The sequence below is a fragment of the Engraulis encrasicolus genome, chromosome 22 (assembly GCF_034702125.1).
Source record: "Engraulis encrasicolus isolate BLACKSEA-1 chromosome 22, IST_EnEncr_1.0, whole genome shotgun sequence".
NCBI lineage: Eukaryota > Metazoa > Chordata > Actinopteri > Clupeiformes > Engraulidae > Engraulis > Engraulis encrasicolus.
This window is the reverse complement of record NC_085878.1, coordinates 19,530,982-19,552,000: the sequence shown is the minus strand read 5'-3', so window position 1 is coordinate 19,552,000 and position 21,019 is coordinate 19,530,982. Positions and strand designations below refer to the sequence as shown.

General features: G+C 39.7%; 1 protein-coding gene and 1 gene segment (V, D, J or C); both read left to right on the top strand.

The window, feature by feature from the left end:
• Positions 1–1,711: 1,711 nt before the first annotated feature.
• LOC134439062 (uncharacterized) lies at positions 1,712–3,526 on the top strand. Its single transcript, XM_063188886.1, has 5 exons — positions 1,712–2,056; positions 2,386–2,709; positions 2,909–3,025; positions 3,154–3,197; positions 3,385–3,526. Exons 1-5 carry the CDS (start codon positions 1,810–1,812, stop codon positions 3,508–3,510), a joined length of 858 nt encoding a protein of 285 aa, XP_063044956.1. The 5' UTR covers positions 1,712–1,809; the 3' UTR covers positions 3,511–3,526.
• A 2,639-nt stretch (positions 3,527–6,165) lies between these two features.
• On the top strand, positions 6,166–8,891 carry LOC134438403 (Ig kappa chain V region K29-213-like). The segment is given in 4 exon segments: positions 6,166–6,483; positions 7,088–7,204; positions 7,390–7,409; positions 8,216–8,891. Coding segments are annotated over 4 exon segments (561 nt in total).
• The last annotated feature ends 12,128 nt before the right edge of the window (positions 8,892–21,019 follow it).

The following is a 21,019-nucleotide window of genomic DNA, read 5'->3' as shown; positions in this document are numbered from 1 at the left end:
AGCTAGGTTAGCTAGGTGGGCGAGTAGCCGACCACGCTACCCTGGTCAAGTTCGTCACGACACGGAACTTTAGCAGAATTTGAAAGTAAGCAGGGTGAACTGCCAACTCTCTGTGCACTTTTAGGCGAAGGCACACAATATAGCACTATCGGGCCGAATTCGCGTTCGGTGGCGGGGTCCTTGGCGGTCCGTCGGCGAACGGTTAAGCGAGAACAGCCTTACCTAGTGCTGGTTTGTTCGGGAGCTCCGCTCTTCTTAGTCAGGAAGAAAGCGAGAATGATGGATCACAGGAGGTCGCCGGGGTATACACCCTGAGGGGCGGAGCCCGACCGCGTCGACCTGTCTGTCTTTGACAGACGTATTGTCATTGGAGCTTCCGTAGATGGTCACGCCCGAAGCGTATCCCATAGTGAAACACCGAGCGAAGTTAGAAAAAGAACCATGCGCAGCATGTTTTAATGCTGAGTGATGTAGTATTGCAGACAAGTGAGGCTATTTACTATATTTTGTATATTATGAAATTCAAAAGCGTGACGGCTCTTCTCCCTTTCTCTCACCCTGTCCCTCCAGTTCAAACACATAGATAGCCCCCTTCTCATTCTCCTACTCACCAATGCACCACTATTTCCAGTCCAGAAATGAAATTTGTTTGGAATCATAGCACAAATGTGTAGCTTATTAAAAGTGTTATGCTGCCATGCTTTGTGATGCTGTAGGTAGTGTAGATAGGCTATCAATGCAGACCTCCTTGGTATTGTCTACACATGCATTTTACATGCAAATGTACTGTATCACTCTCCTGGCATTTCAATTCCATATTACAATTCAAACACATTGATAACCCCCCTCTCATCTGGGGTTGGGAGCACCACCACGATCACATCCAAGACACCACACAGTGAAGCTACTTTCATGCGACTCAATCTGATGTGTTGGTCGTCGGTCAAAAAGAACCACAAATCCATTTGATGCAAAACAGTTATTGTTCTTGATGCTATTTAGTTAAGCTTAGTACCGGTATTACTCTTATGTTCTGTAAGGTATAAAAAAGAGGGGTTTTTTTTTTCAAAAGGTTGGGCAGAACTCAAACTCGCCTAGGGCACCAAATAAGCCAGAACCGGCCCTGTCAATTGTAATTCGCTTTGGTTAAAAATCGTATGCCAAATGCAATGTAATGAAATGTAATGTAATAATGTTTTGTGCATGGGTATAAGGAAGTCACACAAAACTAAAATGTAGCCACATCAACCCCGTCTTGTGTTACCCCTGAAAAATTTCCACAACACGTGAGAGCTCAAGTGGAACCTTTTTTGCAATGTGGGCTTAAAATGTTTCGCTTAACCAATGACTTGTCTTTCAACCCTCTTGAGGATGCATGTATATGCAGTGCAGACGGTCATTTGTGATTGAGACACAGAAGAAAGAACATTCACCCCCAGACCTCCAACCCAACATGATGGTTTTGATGACAATTTTGCTACTTGGAAAACTCTGTGAGTAAATTGTTAAGTATTTAGGCCTATCATATAGTCCATTCAACAAATGTGCTTTCTTTTATTTTACTGAAGGTGTGCATACTTGCAATTTAATTTATTACATGTCACTTTTCATGTCAGCTGGACAGCTAAGCAAATGTATTTCATGTACAGAAAGCGTAGGCCTACCATTACATTTGTGAAGTTATTTTCTTTCTTTCAAATTTTAGGTGTGGCTCCAGCTGACGATTTTCATCAGACTGGACCCATTACAAGAGTTCGCCTTGGTGGAAATGCAATCCTGCGGTGCTTTTTCTCCAAAGATCTTGGAACAATGCGTTTCTATTGGTTCAAGCAAAAATTGGGAGGCAAACCCTCACTCATTGTACAGGCTCAAAAAAGTATAGACTCGGAATTTTCTGAAGGTTTTGAAGATGGAAGGTTTAAATTGGATACAGGAGCGGGACACTTTCATCTGAGCTTCACGAATGCAAGTCGCTCTGATGAGGGAATGTACTTCTGTGGTGTGAGAAAATCTTATGAGGTGCTGTTTGCTAATGGAACATTTTTAGCAGTTGAAGGTAAGCACAATTTAGCATTACAACATATCACCGTGATTGTATGCAGCAATGGGTCTGTTTTCATAATCACAAACTGATGAAGGGCAATAATCAGATAACTGGACATACATTTGAAGAAATGTAAGAAATCTGATAATGAGTGGATCAGTTGCAGGTGTTTTGGATTCTGTTTACATGAGCACTTTAAATAATCAAAGTAATCCAAAAACCTCAAAATAATCTTTTTGAAAATTCTGTATGTAGCCTATTTTTTAATTTGTTTCTATTACTTACATACTTTTTTTAACATTTACGGGGGTCACTGCCATATCTCCCTCTCTGTGTTTTAGAAGAGCCTATGTCTGCTGCTACCACTGTGTCCCAAACCCCAATATCAGACCCCGTCTATCTCGGAGGCTCTGTGACTCTACAGTGCACAGTGCTGACTGAAAAACAGTCAGAGGAGCTCCAAGTTCTTTGGTTCAGAAGATCTTCTGGAGATTCACTCCCAGGACTAATTTATTTTGCTCCACACACATTCAGTCAGTATAAGAATGAGTGTGTCTATCATCTCCAAAAGACCAACCTTACTCTCAATGACAGTGGAATGTACTATTGTGTGGTGGACATATGTGGAAAACTCATCTTTGGAAATGGAACAAAGTTGGAATTTGGTAAGCTTGGAAAGGAAAGGCAAAGCAAAGGAATTTTGGAATGCTTGGTTTTATGTTTTCTTCAACAATAATAATGGTTATCTTAAATATTGTTTACATTTGTTTTGTCAACCATTTTTGTATGATACTGTTTTCTGGTATAATATGACATGTACGTATACAATTTGATTGTTTTCGTAATTGATTTGATTATTTTCAGAGCCCGCACTAGATTCTGTGGTGATTGTTGTGGGAAGTGCACTGCTTCTATGTATCTGCATAATAATGTGTCTGATCTGGCTTAACTGCAATGGAAAAGAGTGTCAACACTGCAAAGGTACATTAAACTACCTTAAAACATGTCTCATCGCATACTGTATCTATAGTACATAAAGCCGTTCAATAATATTATTTGTAATTTATAAAATCTTGTTTGAAAATCTTCTTTTGGCACATCTTGACAAGCAGGCAAACAGGCGGGAACTCCAGCTGACTACTTACAGACACAGGTAAAACAATATTTTTTTTCAAATATGTAATTCACCAACACTGTTGAAGTCAGGAAAAATGTTTTGGAAATGTGCCTCTACTGATTTAGAAATTCTACTCACAATTTATGTCAATTTGCCTTGTTTGCTGCAAAGCTGCATCAATTCTACTGTAACATGCATCCCTGATTATTGAATTGCTCTGTAGAGTGATGGTACAGATGTTACCCGAGTCAACTACGCAGCATTGCACTTCTCTGAGAGGAAGCCAAAATCAAGAAGAAAAAGGGAGGCAGATGAATGTGTGTATTCTGATGTTCAACAGAATATGTAACAAGTGTTTGATAGTATTCAAAGATCTGAAACTCCTATGCACAGCCAAGTTCCAGGTGCTGGTGAAGTACAGTCATCAGTAATCCACAGTAAAAAAAAAAAAAAAAGAGGTATCACCGCACACTGGTGGACTTAATTTTGCGGCTACTTATTTAGGTGAACAACACGTTTCGCCTTGCGCTTCGAACCTGACGAAGCGCAAGGTGAAACGCGTTGTTCACCTAAATAAAAAGCGGTAAATTTAAGTCCACCAGTGTGCGGTGATCCCTCTTTTTTACTGTTTGATAGTATCTTCATGTAGTTTAATTGGTTCTAACAGTACTAAAATAACTGCATTAGTAGACCCTATGGGTATATTTGTTGATATGTTTGTTAAAGGGACACTGTGTGAGATTTTTAGTTGTTTATTTCCAGAATTCATGCTGCCCATTCACTAATGTTACCTTTTTCATGAATACTTACCACCAACATCAATTTCTAAGTATTCATTATGACTGGAAAATTTGCACTTTTCATACATGAAAAGGGGGATCTTCTCCATTGTCCGCCATTTTGAATTTCCCAAAATAGCCATTTTTAGCTGCAAAAATGACTCTACATGGACCATACTAGAAAATATGTGTTTATTACTTAGTAAACTTTCATGTAAATATCAAATTTGGTGATAGCCAACCCAGTTTCAATGAGCAGCATAGTTGCAGTACCTTTTTTGACCATTTCCTGCACAGTGTCCCTTTTGTTAATGGAGGCATGTACATATTATGTAATATAATGAATAAAAAATCCAGTGTCAATAAGAATTTTGTATGCTTGTACATACTATGTGTATATTGAGAAAAATGATTCACAATTAGTTGAATGAGTGAATGAGAATGTTCATTTAATCCCAATAATGTGAAAATGTAGTTTACTTGGTACACATGAGCACACACGTAGAATCTTGTCACACTCAAAGACACTTGTGAATGGAGTAACCCAGAGCAGTGTAAAAAAAGAGTAACCCACCCTTCAGTTATCAAACACTAGGGACTTACTAATCAACGTGACTTTTGACATTTTCCTGAAAGATTCTATGATTTGACATCTCTTATGCGACTATATAAAGATCACCATGGCTGAAGTGGCTGAAGTTGGCTGTTTTATGTAGAGTGATGTGATAATTTGCAAACTGATCATGAAGCTAAACATAGCATAACCACTTCTAGGAGGGGCTGATGGACATCCTCTTCCTTGAAATGTAGGCCTACCTGTCACCTGAAAACATGCTCTGATGTGCATCTAGGTCAGGGATGGGCAACTGGAGGCCCGGGGGCCACATGCGGCCCGCCTCCTCATTCAGTGCCACCCTTAGATAAAAACAGTACTTTAAAAAACAATGCGATGTTTTTTTTTTTTTAAATGACTTCTGAATCAATTTGTTGTAATTATTCTATTGCCAAACAGAGTCTACATTTCCTCAAACTCTGTGAGTTGCAGCCCTCCGATGGTGGCAATGAAAAAACATGGCCCTCCTCATCATAAAAGTTGCTCCTGTCTAGAAAAGACAGTTGTATCGATGGGCTGTTAATATTCCTAGAATGTAATATCAAGGCAGAACAGTTGGACAGTTGAAAGTGCTTTCCAATGGGGCTATAGGCCTACTGTAAGTACAGAAGCATATAACACCTGTCATTCCTGTGGTTGACCCCATGATACATGCAGCACATTTCTTTACCACTAGAGGAAAATGTAAAACCTCTTGACACACATTTCAGCTTTCAAAGAGCCTTTCTGTGAGCGATACAGTGGAAAATTGAAGATGAGGGGTGGGTTTTGTACTATAAGACCTTTGAAGACATTGCAACATTACGACCCATCAGCAGAACAGCTTCTCCTCTCTGATGTTGTATGTTTCAGTACTAGCGATCTTTCTCTTGGTACACGATAACTTGAACATGGCTAGCCTTCATGTGGTGATAACCATGTTATTCATCATTACAACCCTTCATAAGATTGCATGTAAGTACAGTGTGTATTCAAATATATCTGTCTTATCCATGGTTTTGCTTCATTGCAACCATAACTTTTGGATTATATGGTTTGAAAGTAAGAATGTTTCAGATCTAGTGCGTTGATTCATTTTCACGAGTTACTCTGGACAATACATATGTTTTTGAATTGACAATTCTTAGATTAAATTATATTACATTGCACTTATTTTACAGGTGGACAAGACCCAACATATAACCCAAAAAATAAGATGAGTCAAGTCATCTCAGTTTTTACCGGAGAGAACATTACCTTGAAATGCTTCTTTGAAGATAAATATAAAAATGATGTATTCTTCTGGTATAAACAAGTCACAGGCCAAAAACCGTATCCCGTGATGCGATGGCAAAGCCATACATCGCAGCAGTTTTTTGCAGAGTTCAAAAATTCTCATCTCAACTTCACATTAGATGCCTTAGGTTTTCACTTGGTTATATCTCATGCAAAGTCAACCGATGAAGCCTTGTACCTTTGCGGAGTTAATGATGCTTTTGAGTTGCTTTTCCTAAATGGAACGTACTTGGCAGTGCAAGGTAAGTGCCTACACATTCATATTACAGTACAGTACATCGACTTGAATTTGATAAAATATTCGCTCATTGATACATATTTTGCCTTCTAGAAAAACACCATTCAACAATGATAACTCAGTCCCCAGTGCTGAGCATGCTGTACGCAGGAGACTCTGTAGTAATGAACTGTACAGTACAGACAGCAATCGAATCAACGGACATCAGAGTGTTCTGGTTCAGAGCAGCTGAGGATGATGCCCATCCAGCAGTCATCTACAGTGGCACGAACCAGAGCAGCCTTTATGGAAGAGGTTGTAACTACACTAGCAGCCTCGCTAGTAGCAACCTCAGCCTCACAGACTGCGGGACTTACTACTGTGCTGTCTCCACCTGTGGACATGTGCTGTTTGGAAATGGGACAGTCCTGAACATCAGTAAGGACAAATAACACTTTAAGCTGGTTCTTGTGAGGTCGACTTGTGTGTACCATGTCTCAGATACTTGGCTTCCAAAAATTCCAAATGGCACCTTTAAGTGTGGCCATTGTAACATGATTTGTGATGTTGTGACAAAGGTTAAAACATTTACTCACCCTATCACACAACAAACCTACACAACAAAACATTTCATTAATTGCAAAACTGAGTATATTGTTTACATTTTGAAATGCTCGCAGTGTGTTGCTTTCTATGTGGGGAGGACAAAACGCCGGCTTCGGGATAGACTTGCTGAGCATAGATATGCTGCTAAAGTTAAAAAATTATGACTATGCCATAGATATGTCAGCTGATAAATACAGTATATGGATGGTAGATGGCTAATCTTTTAAGAAATGACTAAAAAGCTAGTTGGTTGGAGAAGGTGTGTTTTAATCATCCCACTAACAATAGAGATCTTCAATTTGGTCTCTGTGGTTGTGAAACACTTAAAGAAAAAGATCATAAAGTCTGCTGATCTGAGGTTTGCCATACCATTTACAACTGCCCCTTTCCTGACATCGAGTGGACCCAATGCTAAATGTAGAGTCTTGACCTGCAGGAGAACCCGTGACTCCTCTGGTGTATGGCCTCAGTGCTGCGGTTGGAGTCTGCTTTCTTCTTCTTGGTCTATTAATGTACATCATCTGCAAGAACAAAACAAGCCAATGCTGTGAAGGTGAGTGAATAAAATAAAATAAAATAAATAAATGAATCTGAAATATAATGAAACATTAAAAAAGATTAAATATATAGTAATGGCAAATTAATACACTTATATAAAATTAAATTGTGTATTTTTGATGTAATGAAATGCCTTCCATCTTTGTCAAGCAACTGACGACACCACAATCCCATCCTCAGGGGAGCAAGGAGAAAATCCGGTAAGCATTTAGCTTTCAGGATACCCATCTTTTAGGGCACAAAAGTATATGTATTACTTGATTTATATATGATACCTGACTACTTGTTTATTAAGATAGGCCCTATTTATTTATTTATGGTTCCATGGTTCAGTGAGCCAAGGCGCCATACCTTAAACAAAGGGAACCTGATGGGTTTATGTCCGACCCACAACAATTTCCCAATCCTTCACCATCTCTCTCTCCCATATCTATAAAAGCTATCTATTTATTCATGTATGTATTCATGTGTTTATTTGTGAGCTTGTTTGTTTTTGTCGACTACGTAGCACATGAAAGAGAGTACATTTCAGTTAAAGGAGCACTTTGCCAATTTCAATATGCTGTTGTATTGCTCCCGCTACCCTTGACTTGTCAGTACCCGTTGATGCTGCAGTTTTTGGCTCAGTCCTTCCCGAGATCTGAGCTATTCTAATGGGGGCGGATTTTGTTTACATTATTATTTTACATCTACTCCAAACATTTTCCCAAAAGGTATCGCTGTTTGCTAGTTGCCTGCTGATGTTGCATAACCTTTTGGATGTTTTTGGGAATAAATCGATATGTTTTTTTTGAATTGTAAACAAACTTTGCCCCCATTACAATGACCAGGATCTCGGAAAAGTGAAGGGAAAAAAAAGACTGAAAGGGAAAAAAAAATTCTCAGGTACTAACAAGTCCAGGGTAGTGTGAGCATTACAACTGCATGTTGAAATTGGCTGAAATTATCCTTTAAGATAAATGTTTCAATTAGGTTTGTCATACAGTTTTTGTGTTTTGTTTTGAAGGAAACAAATGAGGACGTACTGAATTATGCCACAGTGAATGTGGCTGGCCAGAGCACTAGAAGAGGGAGGCAGCATGAAGACACTGAATACACACAAGTGAAATATTCTGTTAAGTGATGCTGAATTGTTAATTAAACTTAGATCTGAATAAATACTATTATATGATACACAATACATTAACTTCATTGTGAGGATGAAAACTCTCTGTCCAAGTGGAATTTAATTATCTGACTATGTGAATGGGCTTGTCATTCATTCAGTATTTGTGCCACAGACTCATAAATAATTGACCTACTAAGTGTTTCTGGTTTTGAACTACAGATTGTAGATGAGATGCAGAAAATGGACTGCTAGCATTGCCCAACATGGTGGTCACCCATTATCTTTGTCGATCTTTGACAAACTGATGCACAAATCAGTGTGTGGTCAATGTTTGAGACAGCCCCGAGGGTGGATGTGGTGTGCCATGTACTGCATATGGCATTTATATCACGTGTGAACATCTGGGGATGTGGTGGTGTATTGGTGTATGTGTTGTAGTGTAGCGGTATGTATGTAAGCTTATGCTAAGTTTGAGTGGTACATGTATGTTGTGTATGTATAGATGAGAAATTCAGTATATGTGTTTCATGTAGGCCTATGTACTCTCTCTATACGATGTGTCACCAACTCTTGACACTGCTGTCCTTGTCTATCTATAAGATTAAAAACAATGCATGATGCATTAATTGTCTCTTTGTCTCTCATTAATTGTCTCTAAACACCTCTGATCTGACCTTTCAGTGATGAGAATGTCCTTCTCAGATGGAGCTGGACATGACAGGAATGTCATCAGTACCTGAGGACTGTAAAAAAGGATTTGTTGATGTATTGCAGAAGAACTATTGACATGTTGAGTGAACTTCAATCTCATTACAACAAAGTCAACTTCTGCTTGACAAATTTGCAATACCCTTGATCCTTAAATTGAATTTCAATTATTTTTACACTACAACACATACAGTACATTCACTATGAGTTGATTCAACTGAACTTCACAATAACAAAAAACTAAAAAAGTGGACAAGATTGTAATATCTAATCCAACCTATATCAAAAAACACCTGTTCGCTGTTGCAAAGGCCTCTATTTTGGCCCTGATTTGAACATCAATTTACTTTTTTGCAACTCCTCAGAAGAGTAGGCAGGAGAAGAGGGTATAGTAGGCCAATTCTTCACAGGATGTAGATGGTGTGAACGTTTCTAAGTGGCACAGTGAGACTAGAGTCGTTCTCACTGACATCCTCTGGCACATCACTAAATGCAATGCTTTCCTGTATAGCGCACATGCACAGTTAATTTCTAGCGAGTACATTTTTAGAGTACACTACACCTTTTAGTCGTGAGTGTGACGTAAACCATAACTTCACTTGAACTGTATTTTACTTCACTGGCAATGCAAATGTTTGTAGTTGCACCCTACAGCACTCTGATTTCGCTGACATTTGTTTTTGTGATGAAAATGGAATGTGTTTAAGAGGTATTTAAGATTAATGATATGTAGTAACTATGGCCACCCTGCTTTTGCTGAAGTGAAAGTAAAATTACAATAAAACTTTTTTTTTTCATTTTGACATATGAAGACATGGACAGGTTATGGTCAGAAGTGTGAAAAACAGTTTGTACTTCAAAGTCTCTTCAAAGCTTGAATGCTTACACTCTGTCTGTCCCCTCCCCCCTATCTTTCTCACACATACGCCCACGCACATACACACACGCATCCGCGTGCACACACACACACACACACACACACACACACACACACACAGAGACACACACACACACGCTATGACCATAAACCGGGGGAGTAAATGTGGGCAATGTAGAGGGGATAGATAGAGACAACAAGACCATTGTCTGTTGTAGTGTACTCATGGCGACTGCAGTCTGCCTCCTCATTGTCTACCTATGGTGCAAAATAGAGCTCCTTTCTTTATTTAAGAGCATCACACACACACACACACACACACAGACACACACACAGACGCACACCGCACTTTCTACCTTCACTAAACACACACACACACACACACACACTGCTGTTGGTGTATTTGATAGACCTATTTTAATATCTATTTTTCTTCAAATGCTACTATTACTATGTCAGAACGCTATAAAGGACTTTTAGAAAAATCATAACAAAATACCTCCTCTTAATGTATGTTCTCTACAAGTCTTCTGTTGTCCAGTCTTGCACGTTAAATGTCTGTATGAGCACTGTCTATGTCCATACTGTCTTATGTCCATGTATGAGTACTGTCTATGTCTATACTGTCTATGTCCTTACCTAGATTAGTCTATGTCTGCATGGGAGAGCAAGAAACGTAATTTCAAATTCTTTGTATGACCAGTGCATGTAAAGAAATTGACAATAAAACTTGACTTGACTTGACACAGTGGTCTACTTTTTATGGTGGGTATACTGTATATTTGAGATTTTTTTGAAGTGGGTATACTGTATATATTTATGCTATTCAAAACAATGGATCAATCAATTTTAAGTGGGTATACTGAAATCCCTGAAATTTGGAAGTGGGTATACTCCGTATACCAGCTTTCTACGTAGACTACACCACTGCACACACACACACCACACAGAGGTGCATCTCGTCACCAGGCTAGGCAGGCAGGCAGCCGCTTGGGGCCCCCAAGCCACTAGATGGTGAAAATGGCCCTATTTTAAACTATAATAGCGGTGTTTTTGTTTTCTCATATTAATTCCTTTGGGTTTTTGTTTGGGGCCGCCACTGACACTATAATCGTCTTGCATACACACACACGCACAGACACACACACACACACACACACACACACACACACACACACACACACACACACACACACACACACACACACACACACACACACACACACACGCCATGCGCCTAGCAGAATCTACTTAACTGTCTAACATTCACCAAGGACTGTAAAAAAGGCATTGTTTGTCATTTCTAAACAGTGAAGGGGTGGGCAATGGGTCAGAGTTACCGCTGAGGAGCTTTAGCCAATCAGCATGCAGGGAGGACATAGAGGGCCTGGTCTGCAACCAGCGTGTCTGAACACTTCCTGTCAACCTGTTAGTACCTTCACACACATTCAACCATGTCATTGCAGCGCATCGTTTCACACTTCACACTCACTATTGTAGCCATTTGTTTCTTGGTTACTTAGATTAGATTAGAAAAAAGAAACAGCATTTGTGTATTTGGCACCAGCAGATGTGCATTTTTTAATAGTTTTAAAAATACGCCAATGAATGACATTATGCATAATAATAATAATAATAATAATAATAATAATAATAGTAATATAAATAAATAATAACAACAATAATAATAATAATTATTATTCTTTACATAGGCCTATGTGTATTTCTGATTGGAACATAAACATTTTATGGTTACACGCAAATGTATTTTTTTTGTTTTTTTATATAGAGTCTCTGCAATTTTAATAATTCAATATATTATACTACATTAAGAAGCTGAATATTAGATTTACTGTACATGCACAACTTTTAAAATTCATATTTCTGCTGTCATAATGTGAGTTTTGAAGGCCGTAAACTATATTTAGAATTCAAGTCAGACACTTCCTTTTACACATGTATTGTGTCCTCTTGAGGTTTGTACGTATGTGCGTGCCTTTCTTTGACCACATTCATGTGAAGCTGTAGTGTTGTTCTTGATGTTTTCTACCTTAAGCTTGAGCTGTTTTTCTCTCTAACTTGAACGTAACCACCTGAAAGAGCAGACATACATTCTCACTTTAGCCTTCTTTGTATGCATTCATCATCGTAGCCCTTTGTTTTGTTTGATCAAAAAGAGACTGCCGTTAAATGCATTGTAAAGAATTGCAGCGCCATGTTAATTATTACATTTGTAGCACATAATCAAATGTATTATGTTTATTAAATGTTGTAAAATATTTAAATACAACCTTTCGTGAATTGTGGATAATTTGTTCACAGCCATAGGGGAATATGAGATCATATGAAAAGTACGTAGTATTAAATGTGCACACTGAAAGAAACATAATTAATTAAAATTATTACCATTATTAAATAAAATGATTTTACAACATTTCCTTTATGGACACATGCTAAGGAGAAACAAACACTCAAGTACAAATTATTAGTATTCAAAAGAAGGCTCCTTTCATGTAGAGTACTTTATTACAGCTGTATCAATTTTATATAATTTTATATAAACAGATATTGTGACAGATATAACTATATTTGTATTTTCATCAGATGCATGGCAGGCCGCCTCCATAATTTGTAGCAGACATCACTGTAGCACCACTGCTGTGAAACAGGGCGCCTACTGAACGGTAGGCCTACACGGCCCCCAAACTGTGGCCCCGTCGCAGACCTAGGCCATAGGCCACTTCAGACTTAACGACTAGAGAGGAGGAGTATTTAGGCACATGGTTTGTGTGTGTGTGTGTGTGTGTGTGTGTGTGTGTGTGTGTGTGTGTGTGTGTGTGTGTGTGTGTGTGTGTGCAAGTGCCATTTTTTCATTTGCATCTCTCTCTCTCTCTCTCTCTCTCTCTCTCTCTCTCTCTCTCTCTCTCTCTCTCTCTCTCTCTCCCCCTCTCTCTCTCTCACACACACACCCCCACACACACACATCTACCTGCAGTCCGTTTCTGTGCGTATCCTGTTTGTTTGTCAGGATGCTGGTTGCTGAGAATCACTCCCACACGTCTGCACTACCACTTGACCGCAGAGGTTTCACAAAATTAGCGGTTTGCATGACCGTCATTTCTCAGAATGCCCAGCGGGGAAAAAAACCCACCCCTTTCATCATTATAGTATGCATACACACAACATGGTGTGAGAGATGCTATAAACGTACTGCTCCTGGAACTGTATTACAGTTTTTTTTCAATTGCTAACAAGCGCTTACCCATACTTTGGATACTTTTTCTAAACTCTTAACACAGACTACCACCTACCAAGCACAATTGGCCAAACAGTTAATTTTCTTCTCAAAAGCACACACTGTTAAATATACACAAAGAAATGCATTCATTGACTGCTAATTGTGTGAAAAAGGCATGTAATGTGTCAACTGTCAATGGAAAGCCCTTGGTGTGCTAACTGTATTAAGAGTTTTGCAAATGTCGCTGAGGATTGGACAAAAGCTTGTTAGTAATTGAAAAAAATGTAAAAAGCACAGGGTACATTTCATTTTGGATGCACAGGGTATCATGCATTACTAGGCCACATAGTGTATGGGGGGGGGGGGGTTCTCTGTATGTCTGTTGCTGTATGTGTTTGTGTCCATGCACATTAAAACGTTGTGCAAGGTGTGTTATACACATTACATATTTGTTTTGCAAATTTGACATGGTGTGATAAAAAACAAAATGCATGCATACTTTAGCCCATAATGCAATTATGAAGAGTTCAGCAAGCGATGTGTGTGTGTGTGTGTGTGTGTGTGTGTGTGTGTGTGTGTGTGTGTGTGTGTGTGTGTGTGTGTGTGTGTGTGTGTGTGTGTGTGTGTGTGTGTGTGTGTGTGTGTGTGTGTGACAGAGGTGCAGAAACATCGGCCTCTCTGATTCACACCTCAAAACCACATATACGCTACAACTTTCCATGCACCACTGAGCTAAGTAACTGAGTTATTTATATGCATGGTGGTCCAGCACAATGGCTGCACACAACAATGGAAACTTCACACACACACACACACACACACACACACACACACACACACACACACACACATGCGCACGCACGCACGCACGCACGCACACACGCACACACACACACACAGACATGCACAAATCCCAGCCATGCGCACAAAGTCCACCTCCCCATGACGCACGCACACACACACCGCCATGTCTTAACAATTACTTGGTCTTAGCTTCTTCCTAAATTCATGAACTTGTGGTTCAGCAACTTACGGAAAAGTGGAAAATAATGTAGCCACATCCATCCTAATGTCAAAGTGAGATGTTTATTATAGCTTTGAGGTTTGAACTTGTGGAGGTGCTCTGCCATATCGAGTGCAAGATGTCATCTCTGAGGGAAGAACAATGGTAGGCCTACATTTGGTTGAGGCATACATATCATGCGTCAAGCATCGTGAGTTTGAAATCAAACCCAAGGGCATTTTCTCATGCCACCCCCGTCATGAACACGAATAAGAGATCTCTTACTCCTTTCTTGCCATTTTACTGGTGTCCTATGTCTCATCTTCCTGTTGGACCTGTCTACAGTGTAGGGGGCAGTAATGGTCCAGCTCAAACATTTGTCTTCCTCTTCCCAGTGAATGTGTGACATTCTGTATCAAAACTGAATGCAAGCTAAGCAGGGGCGGAGTGGCCCACCTTTTCCCACCGGGAGAATTTTCCCCTTGGCGGCCCTCTTTTAAAAAAAACAAAAAAAACAACAAAAAAAACAAAGCGAACAACATGGTTTCCTAACCAAAAAGACAAAAGCCACGAAATCTGCAGTCGTACTACATGTGAACATTAGTGTTGTCAAATTAGAGAATTTAGCCTACACCTTGATGAAATGCACAGCCAGTGGTGTAGTCTATGTAAAACGCAGGTATACGCACCCATTTCAAAATTTCAGGGATTGCAGTATACCCACTTAAAATGGATTGATCCATTATTTACAATAGCACAAATATATACAGTACACATAAAAAATGCTCAAATATACAGTATACCCACTTCAAAAAGTAGACTACACCACTGGAGCCATCATCACAGTCCAAAGCATTCATAGGCCTAGGTTAGGCTACATCACGCTACTGTTCCATATGCACTCCACTGTCATTTTGACAGTTTGAAATTGAAATATCGTTTAAGGAAGACGGATGAGCATGGGCACAAAGTTTTGAGTGTGGGGATTTTTAGAAGAGTAGGCTCACAAAATATAGTATAGTAGCCTATAGCTTACAAAAAGTCTGTCTACATTGTGCAATAAACCCACCATGCAGCAAATAAGCCAAACCTAGCTACTTCAAAGCACAACTATAAGTCAACAAAATGTATAACCAAAGGATGTAGGCCTACCTTAAAACGCTGTCTTCGTCGCAGCAAATGTCTTTGTTTCTTGCAATTACATTTTAATCCACAGTTTAGGCTACACACCCAACACTGCTCACATCAGAATCTTGTGTGGTAATTATTTTGTTCCATTTCTTCAGACATTACATAGGCTACATCCTAAATGTGCCATATATAAATATATGTATGATATAACATTATTTCGACTGTAAGGAGATATACCTCTAGTTCCAAACCAATGCCATCAAAACATGTACAGCGTGTTTTCCTGCTTAGCTGCAGTTCACTTCCTTACCACTTGGTGGAGTATGTTCGTAACCCAAGTCAATAACCACAGAAGAAGTGAATCTGCAGTGGCAGACTGTAAACTGTAACAGTCATGTGGAAATCGGAAAATAAATCACAACTGACTAATATTTCCGTTCCTTGGTAACCAATCTAAATATCACAGGTTCTTGAAATACTGAAAACGAAACTATGTTACTAAGATCTAGTAAACTTCTGCGATCTACGGTGTATGAACATTATCAGTAGAGAAGGGGTGTGGCCAATTTAGTGTTTGACACCGTCACTGAGGTATTGCGGTCGGGTAAACGGTATATATACTCTTGAGTCATCCTCTATTGCGGTAAGAATTGAGTTGCAGCTAATTCATATTAGCTTTCACGCTGAAATACTTTGGGGCCAGCAGAGAATATGTTGCGATCAGAGGCTTTAGGGCCGGCTGAGAACGTAACACTGCCGTTGCAATATGTGTCGCGGCCGCGGCCCACCGGGACAAATCCCCGTTTTCCCGATGGCCACTCCGCGCCTGATGCTAAGTCACAGTCCAGTGCACATAGCACTATAGCTCAGGACTGCTGGTGTTCCAGTGAATACATGATGTCACTCCACAGATACAGTATATTTGGTTAACAGCATTTTCAAATAGAGGAGGCCATACCTTGTGCTTGTTTTTGTAACAATGGACATTCTTTTTTCAGTCATGTAAAATGCTCCATGAACACCGTAATCCTGTGTGTGTGTGTGTGTGTGTGTGTGTGTGTGTGTGTGTGTGTGTGTGTGTGTGTGCTTGGGGGGGCACGTGTGTGTGTGTGTGTGTGTGTGTGTGTGTGTGTGTGTGTGTGTGTGTGTGTGTGTGTGTGTGTGTGTGTGTGTGTGTGTGTGTGTGTGTGTGTGTGTGCCTTCATGTCCTAAGAGGAACAAGGGATTTCTTTTCATAAGCAATGGCTCATTGACTCAGTCACTCACGGTATGCAGACTTCACACTTCACCTAATGCTCATTCTGCCAACTCTCACTCTCTCACATCTTCAGTGCATCTCTTCACACATGCTTTATCTTCCTAATCCTTCCTTTCTTTTCACCTTGTCTCACCGTGTTTAAGGCAGCTTCTCCATCACTAAAATGCAGCATTTAGATAAGTTTGTGGAGTTCATCTTGATGTGAATCAACAGATGTCTCTAACAAAAATGTTGTGGGCTTTGTCTGCATTGACTTGGAATGACATATGCAATACTGTGCTGGAGTTTACATAGATTTGGCATTGCCTTTCATCTTTAACCTTTTCATCTAACATATTGTTATATTCTCACAAACTTGTTTGTTTTATTTAAGCCTCATCTAGTCTATTAGTTGATTTGCTAAGCACAATGTCTCTTATTATTAGTAGTATTATGGTTATTTCTGCTCATTCCTTTATCTTCTAAATATCAGCATAGCGCACTATGCACTTGGCCACGTTGCCTCTCTCATTGTGCCGTCAAGTAAGTAGAATTTCCCCAGTAACTCGCCGATGATGAATGTTTGCGTTTCGGCACGTTGGTGCTTGAATGGTTTTCTGTCTCACTCCTTGTTACAAAGAGACAGGACACACGCTCAGGGATGCATCACAGGTGTGCCCATGCCATGCTGTTAGGTATTTTGTGTTTCCAACGCAGCCATACTAAAGTCCAGGAAGAGAAGTTCTAAGGCACTCAAGGTTTGCAATTTTTGTATACTTTTTATTTGGCTACTATTGTTTTGTGTGATGTCTATTAAAGGGGCTCCAGGTAGGATTAAAAGTTTAATAAGTGAACGATGGCTGTCGTGATCATATCCGTGGTCCACTGTCAGAAAACCCCACTTGCAAGTTTTAGCAGCGCGGTCCCAGAGAGTGTTGTGGGTAACACTTATCATTTAAAAACATCGCTTTACATACCGTATTCAGATTTGTATCAACTGCTGTCATTCCATGATGAAAAACTGAGTCTCCCAGCGAGTTTATTTGAAGAGCATTTTTTCATTACGGTGTAGATTTTGAGACAGGCATACCACGGGCAGCGCGCAAATTACGTCATCCTACCTAGTGCCTCTTTAAGATTTACCAGGAGGAGATATTGCAAGATCTGGTTCTATGAAGGAATGGTAGCCTATACAACATGTGCATTTTACAACACATATGTCTTGGCAATAGAAGTCTTTCATGGCACCCCATTGCAGACTCTGATTTGGTCACATTGTTTTTATGATGAAAATGAAATGGGTTTAAGAGGCTCTTCAGATGAATGATGAGTGGTAAGCATGTGGAATCAGTCAACTTGCTTTTGCTAAAGTGAATGTGAAGTAGCAATACAACTTGGACAAGTTGTGGTAGGAAGTGTGGAAAAACAGGTCATAATGTCTGCCTTTCTGTTGTTGCTGTTTAAAGATTAAATGTCTGTGTGTCTCAGGAAATGAAATGACTGAAGTCTTTATCCCCACTACCTGGCCAACATTTACTACAGACCCCTGTACCCCCGTCTACAGACTAACCGCGCGAATAGACCAGGCGCGATGCGATTCAAGCGACAGAGTGCAGCAGCAAGTACTACGAGTGATTGAAGAGACTAGAGTATGTCTGTACAGGCAGACAGAAGACAAAGCATTCAAGCATTCCCATTGGCTGTGGTCACTGACCTCTATACAGTCATTGGCTGTTGCGGCTTGTCGCCGAACCGCGTCATAGAAAGTTGAAAGGATTTCAACTTCAAACTGTCGCGCTCGTCGCGCAAATCGCTCTAGTCTCCAGAATCGCTTTTGTTGCGCGACTCAATACAAAGTCAATTACTTCCGTCGCTCGCCTCGCTCTTGTCGCGGTAGGTGTATTTCTGCGGTAAGAGTGGGCAAGGTAGAGCGGACAAAGACACATTTCCTGGTGCAGCAATATACATCTGATCACTGCTGTGCCCATCATTCTCAGTTATACAGTATTACAAAATACAGACAGACAGAGAGGCTGACACAAACACACACACACACACACACACACACACACACACACACACACAAACACACACACTAGAAGCATGTCCTAAACTGTCTAACAATCAGTAAGGACTGTAAAAAAAGACATCATTTGTCATCTCTCATAAACCCATCACACAGGGAAGGGGTGGGCAGTGGGTTAGAGTTACATGTGAGGAGCTTTAGCCAATCAGCATGCAGGGAGGACACAGAGGGCCTGGTCTTCAACCAGCGTGTCTGAACACTTCCTGTCAGCCTGTTAGTACCTTCACACACATTCAACCATGTCATTGCAGCGCATCGTTTCATACTCACTCTTGTAATCATTTGGTTCTTGGTTACTTAGATTAGATTAGATTAGAAAAAAACAGCAATAGCTTGTATATTTGGAACCAGCAGGTGTGCATTTGAAAAAAAACCCATAATAATTTGAAATGTAATAGTTAATAATAAAATAACTACAACAAGCAACAACAACAACAATAATAATAATAATAATAATAATAATAACAATAATGATAATAATAATGATAATAATAATTAATATTATAATTGTTATTATTTATTTTATTATTAGTATTATTACTACTATTATGCACCGTATTCATGACATATTTCTGAATGGAACATATGCGTTTGCATATGGTTAAATGCGTGTGGATGTTTGGGTGTATTTTTCTCAGGCATATAGGGTCTCTTTTATTTTAAGATTTCAATGTTTTTCATACTACATCAGAAAGCTGAAATTCCAATATACCCACATTTTTTGTAAAATATTTGTTAAATCATGTCCCTCTATACTCTGTGTCATAACGTGAGTTTTGAAGGCCGTAAGCTATATTTAGAATTCAAGTCAGACACTTCCTTTTACACATGTACCAACGTTTGTGTCCTCTTGAGGTTTGTACGTATGTGCGTGCCTTTCTTTGACCACATTCATGTGAAGCTGTAGTGTTGTTCTTGATGTTTTCCACCTTAAGCTTGAGCTGTTTTTCTCTCTAACTTGAACGTAACCACCTGAAAGAGCAGACATACATTCCCACTCTAGCCTTCTTTGTATGCATTCATCATCGTAGCCCTTTGTTTTGTTTGATCAAAATGAGACTGCCGTTAAATGCATTGTAAAGAATTGCACCATGTTAATTATTGAATTGTGCTTTTTACATAATGAAATGTATTCTGTTAATTCAATACAATACAATAGGCCTACTTAATTACAACCTTGTGAGAGTTATGGATAATTTGTTCTCAGGCATAGGGAAATATGGCATCATATAAAATTGTATACGAAAAGTACATCAAAAGAGTATACTAAAAGCATTATTAATTAACATAATTAAGATTATTATCAATGTTATTAATAAATACAATTATTTTACCACATTTCATTTATGGACACGTGCTAAGGAGAAAAAAATACTTAAGTATTAACATTCAAAAGAGGGCTCCTTACATGTAGAGTACTTTATAACGGCTGTATCAATATTACATAACATTGACACAAGTGACAGATATAGGCCTATATATTATATATACTATATATTTGAATTTTCATCAGATGTACGGCAGCCAGCCTCCATACTTTGCAGCAGGCATCACTGTAGCACCGCTGCTGTATAGCAGGGCGCCTACTGAACTGTAGGCCTACTCAGCCCCAGGTTGTGGTGCCGTCTTAGACCTGTAGGCCATAGGCAACTTTAGACCTAACGAGTAGAGAGGAGGAGTATTTAGGCACATGGTGTGTGTGTGTGTGTGTGTGTGTGTGTGTGTGTGTGTGTGTGTGTGTGTGTGCGCGCGCAAATGTGCGAGCAAACCAGAGTGCCATTTTTTAAATTTGCATTTATCTCTCTCTCTACTGAACTGTAGGCCTACTCAGCTCCCAGGCAGTGGCGCCGTCTAAGACCTGTAGGCCGTAGCTCTGCTTGTGTGTGTGTGTGTGTGCGAGCAGACCCAAGTACTACCAGTCTTGGTCGTTAGCCTCTGTCTCTGTCTCTGTCTCTGTCTCTGTCTCTGTCTGTTTCTCTCTCTCTCTCTCTCTCTCTCTCTCTCTCTCTCTCTCTCTCTCTCTCTCTCTCTCTCTCTCTTTCTCTACCTCACATGTGCCTGTGGTCCCTCTCTGTACTTCTCATGTTTGTGAGTTAGCGATTTGCACCGCCTTTATTTCCCAGAACACCGAACAGAAACGTCTCTTTGAACATTATAGTATGGATACACACGGCATGGCGTCAGAGATGCTATATGTAAACTTTTTCATGTCTCATGCTTCATTCATGGGGCTCAACTGCAAAACAGGCCACATTTAATTTTGAATGCACAGGGGATATCAGACATTACTAGGTGTAATGAAAGAGGCTGCGTGTTTATGTTTGTGGCTGTGTGTGTGTGTGCGTGTCCATGTGCATGCATCTGCATCAAAAAGTAGCATTTGCAAGGTGTGTTGTGCAAGTTTGACATGCTGTAATAAAAA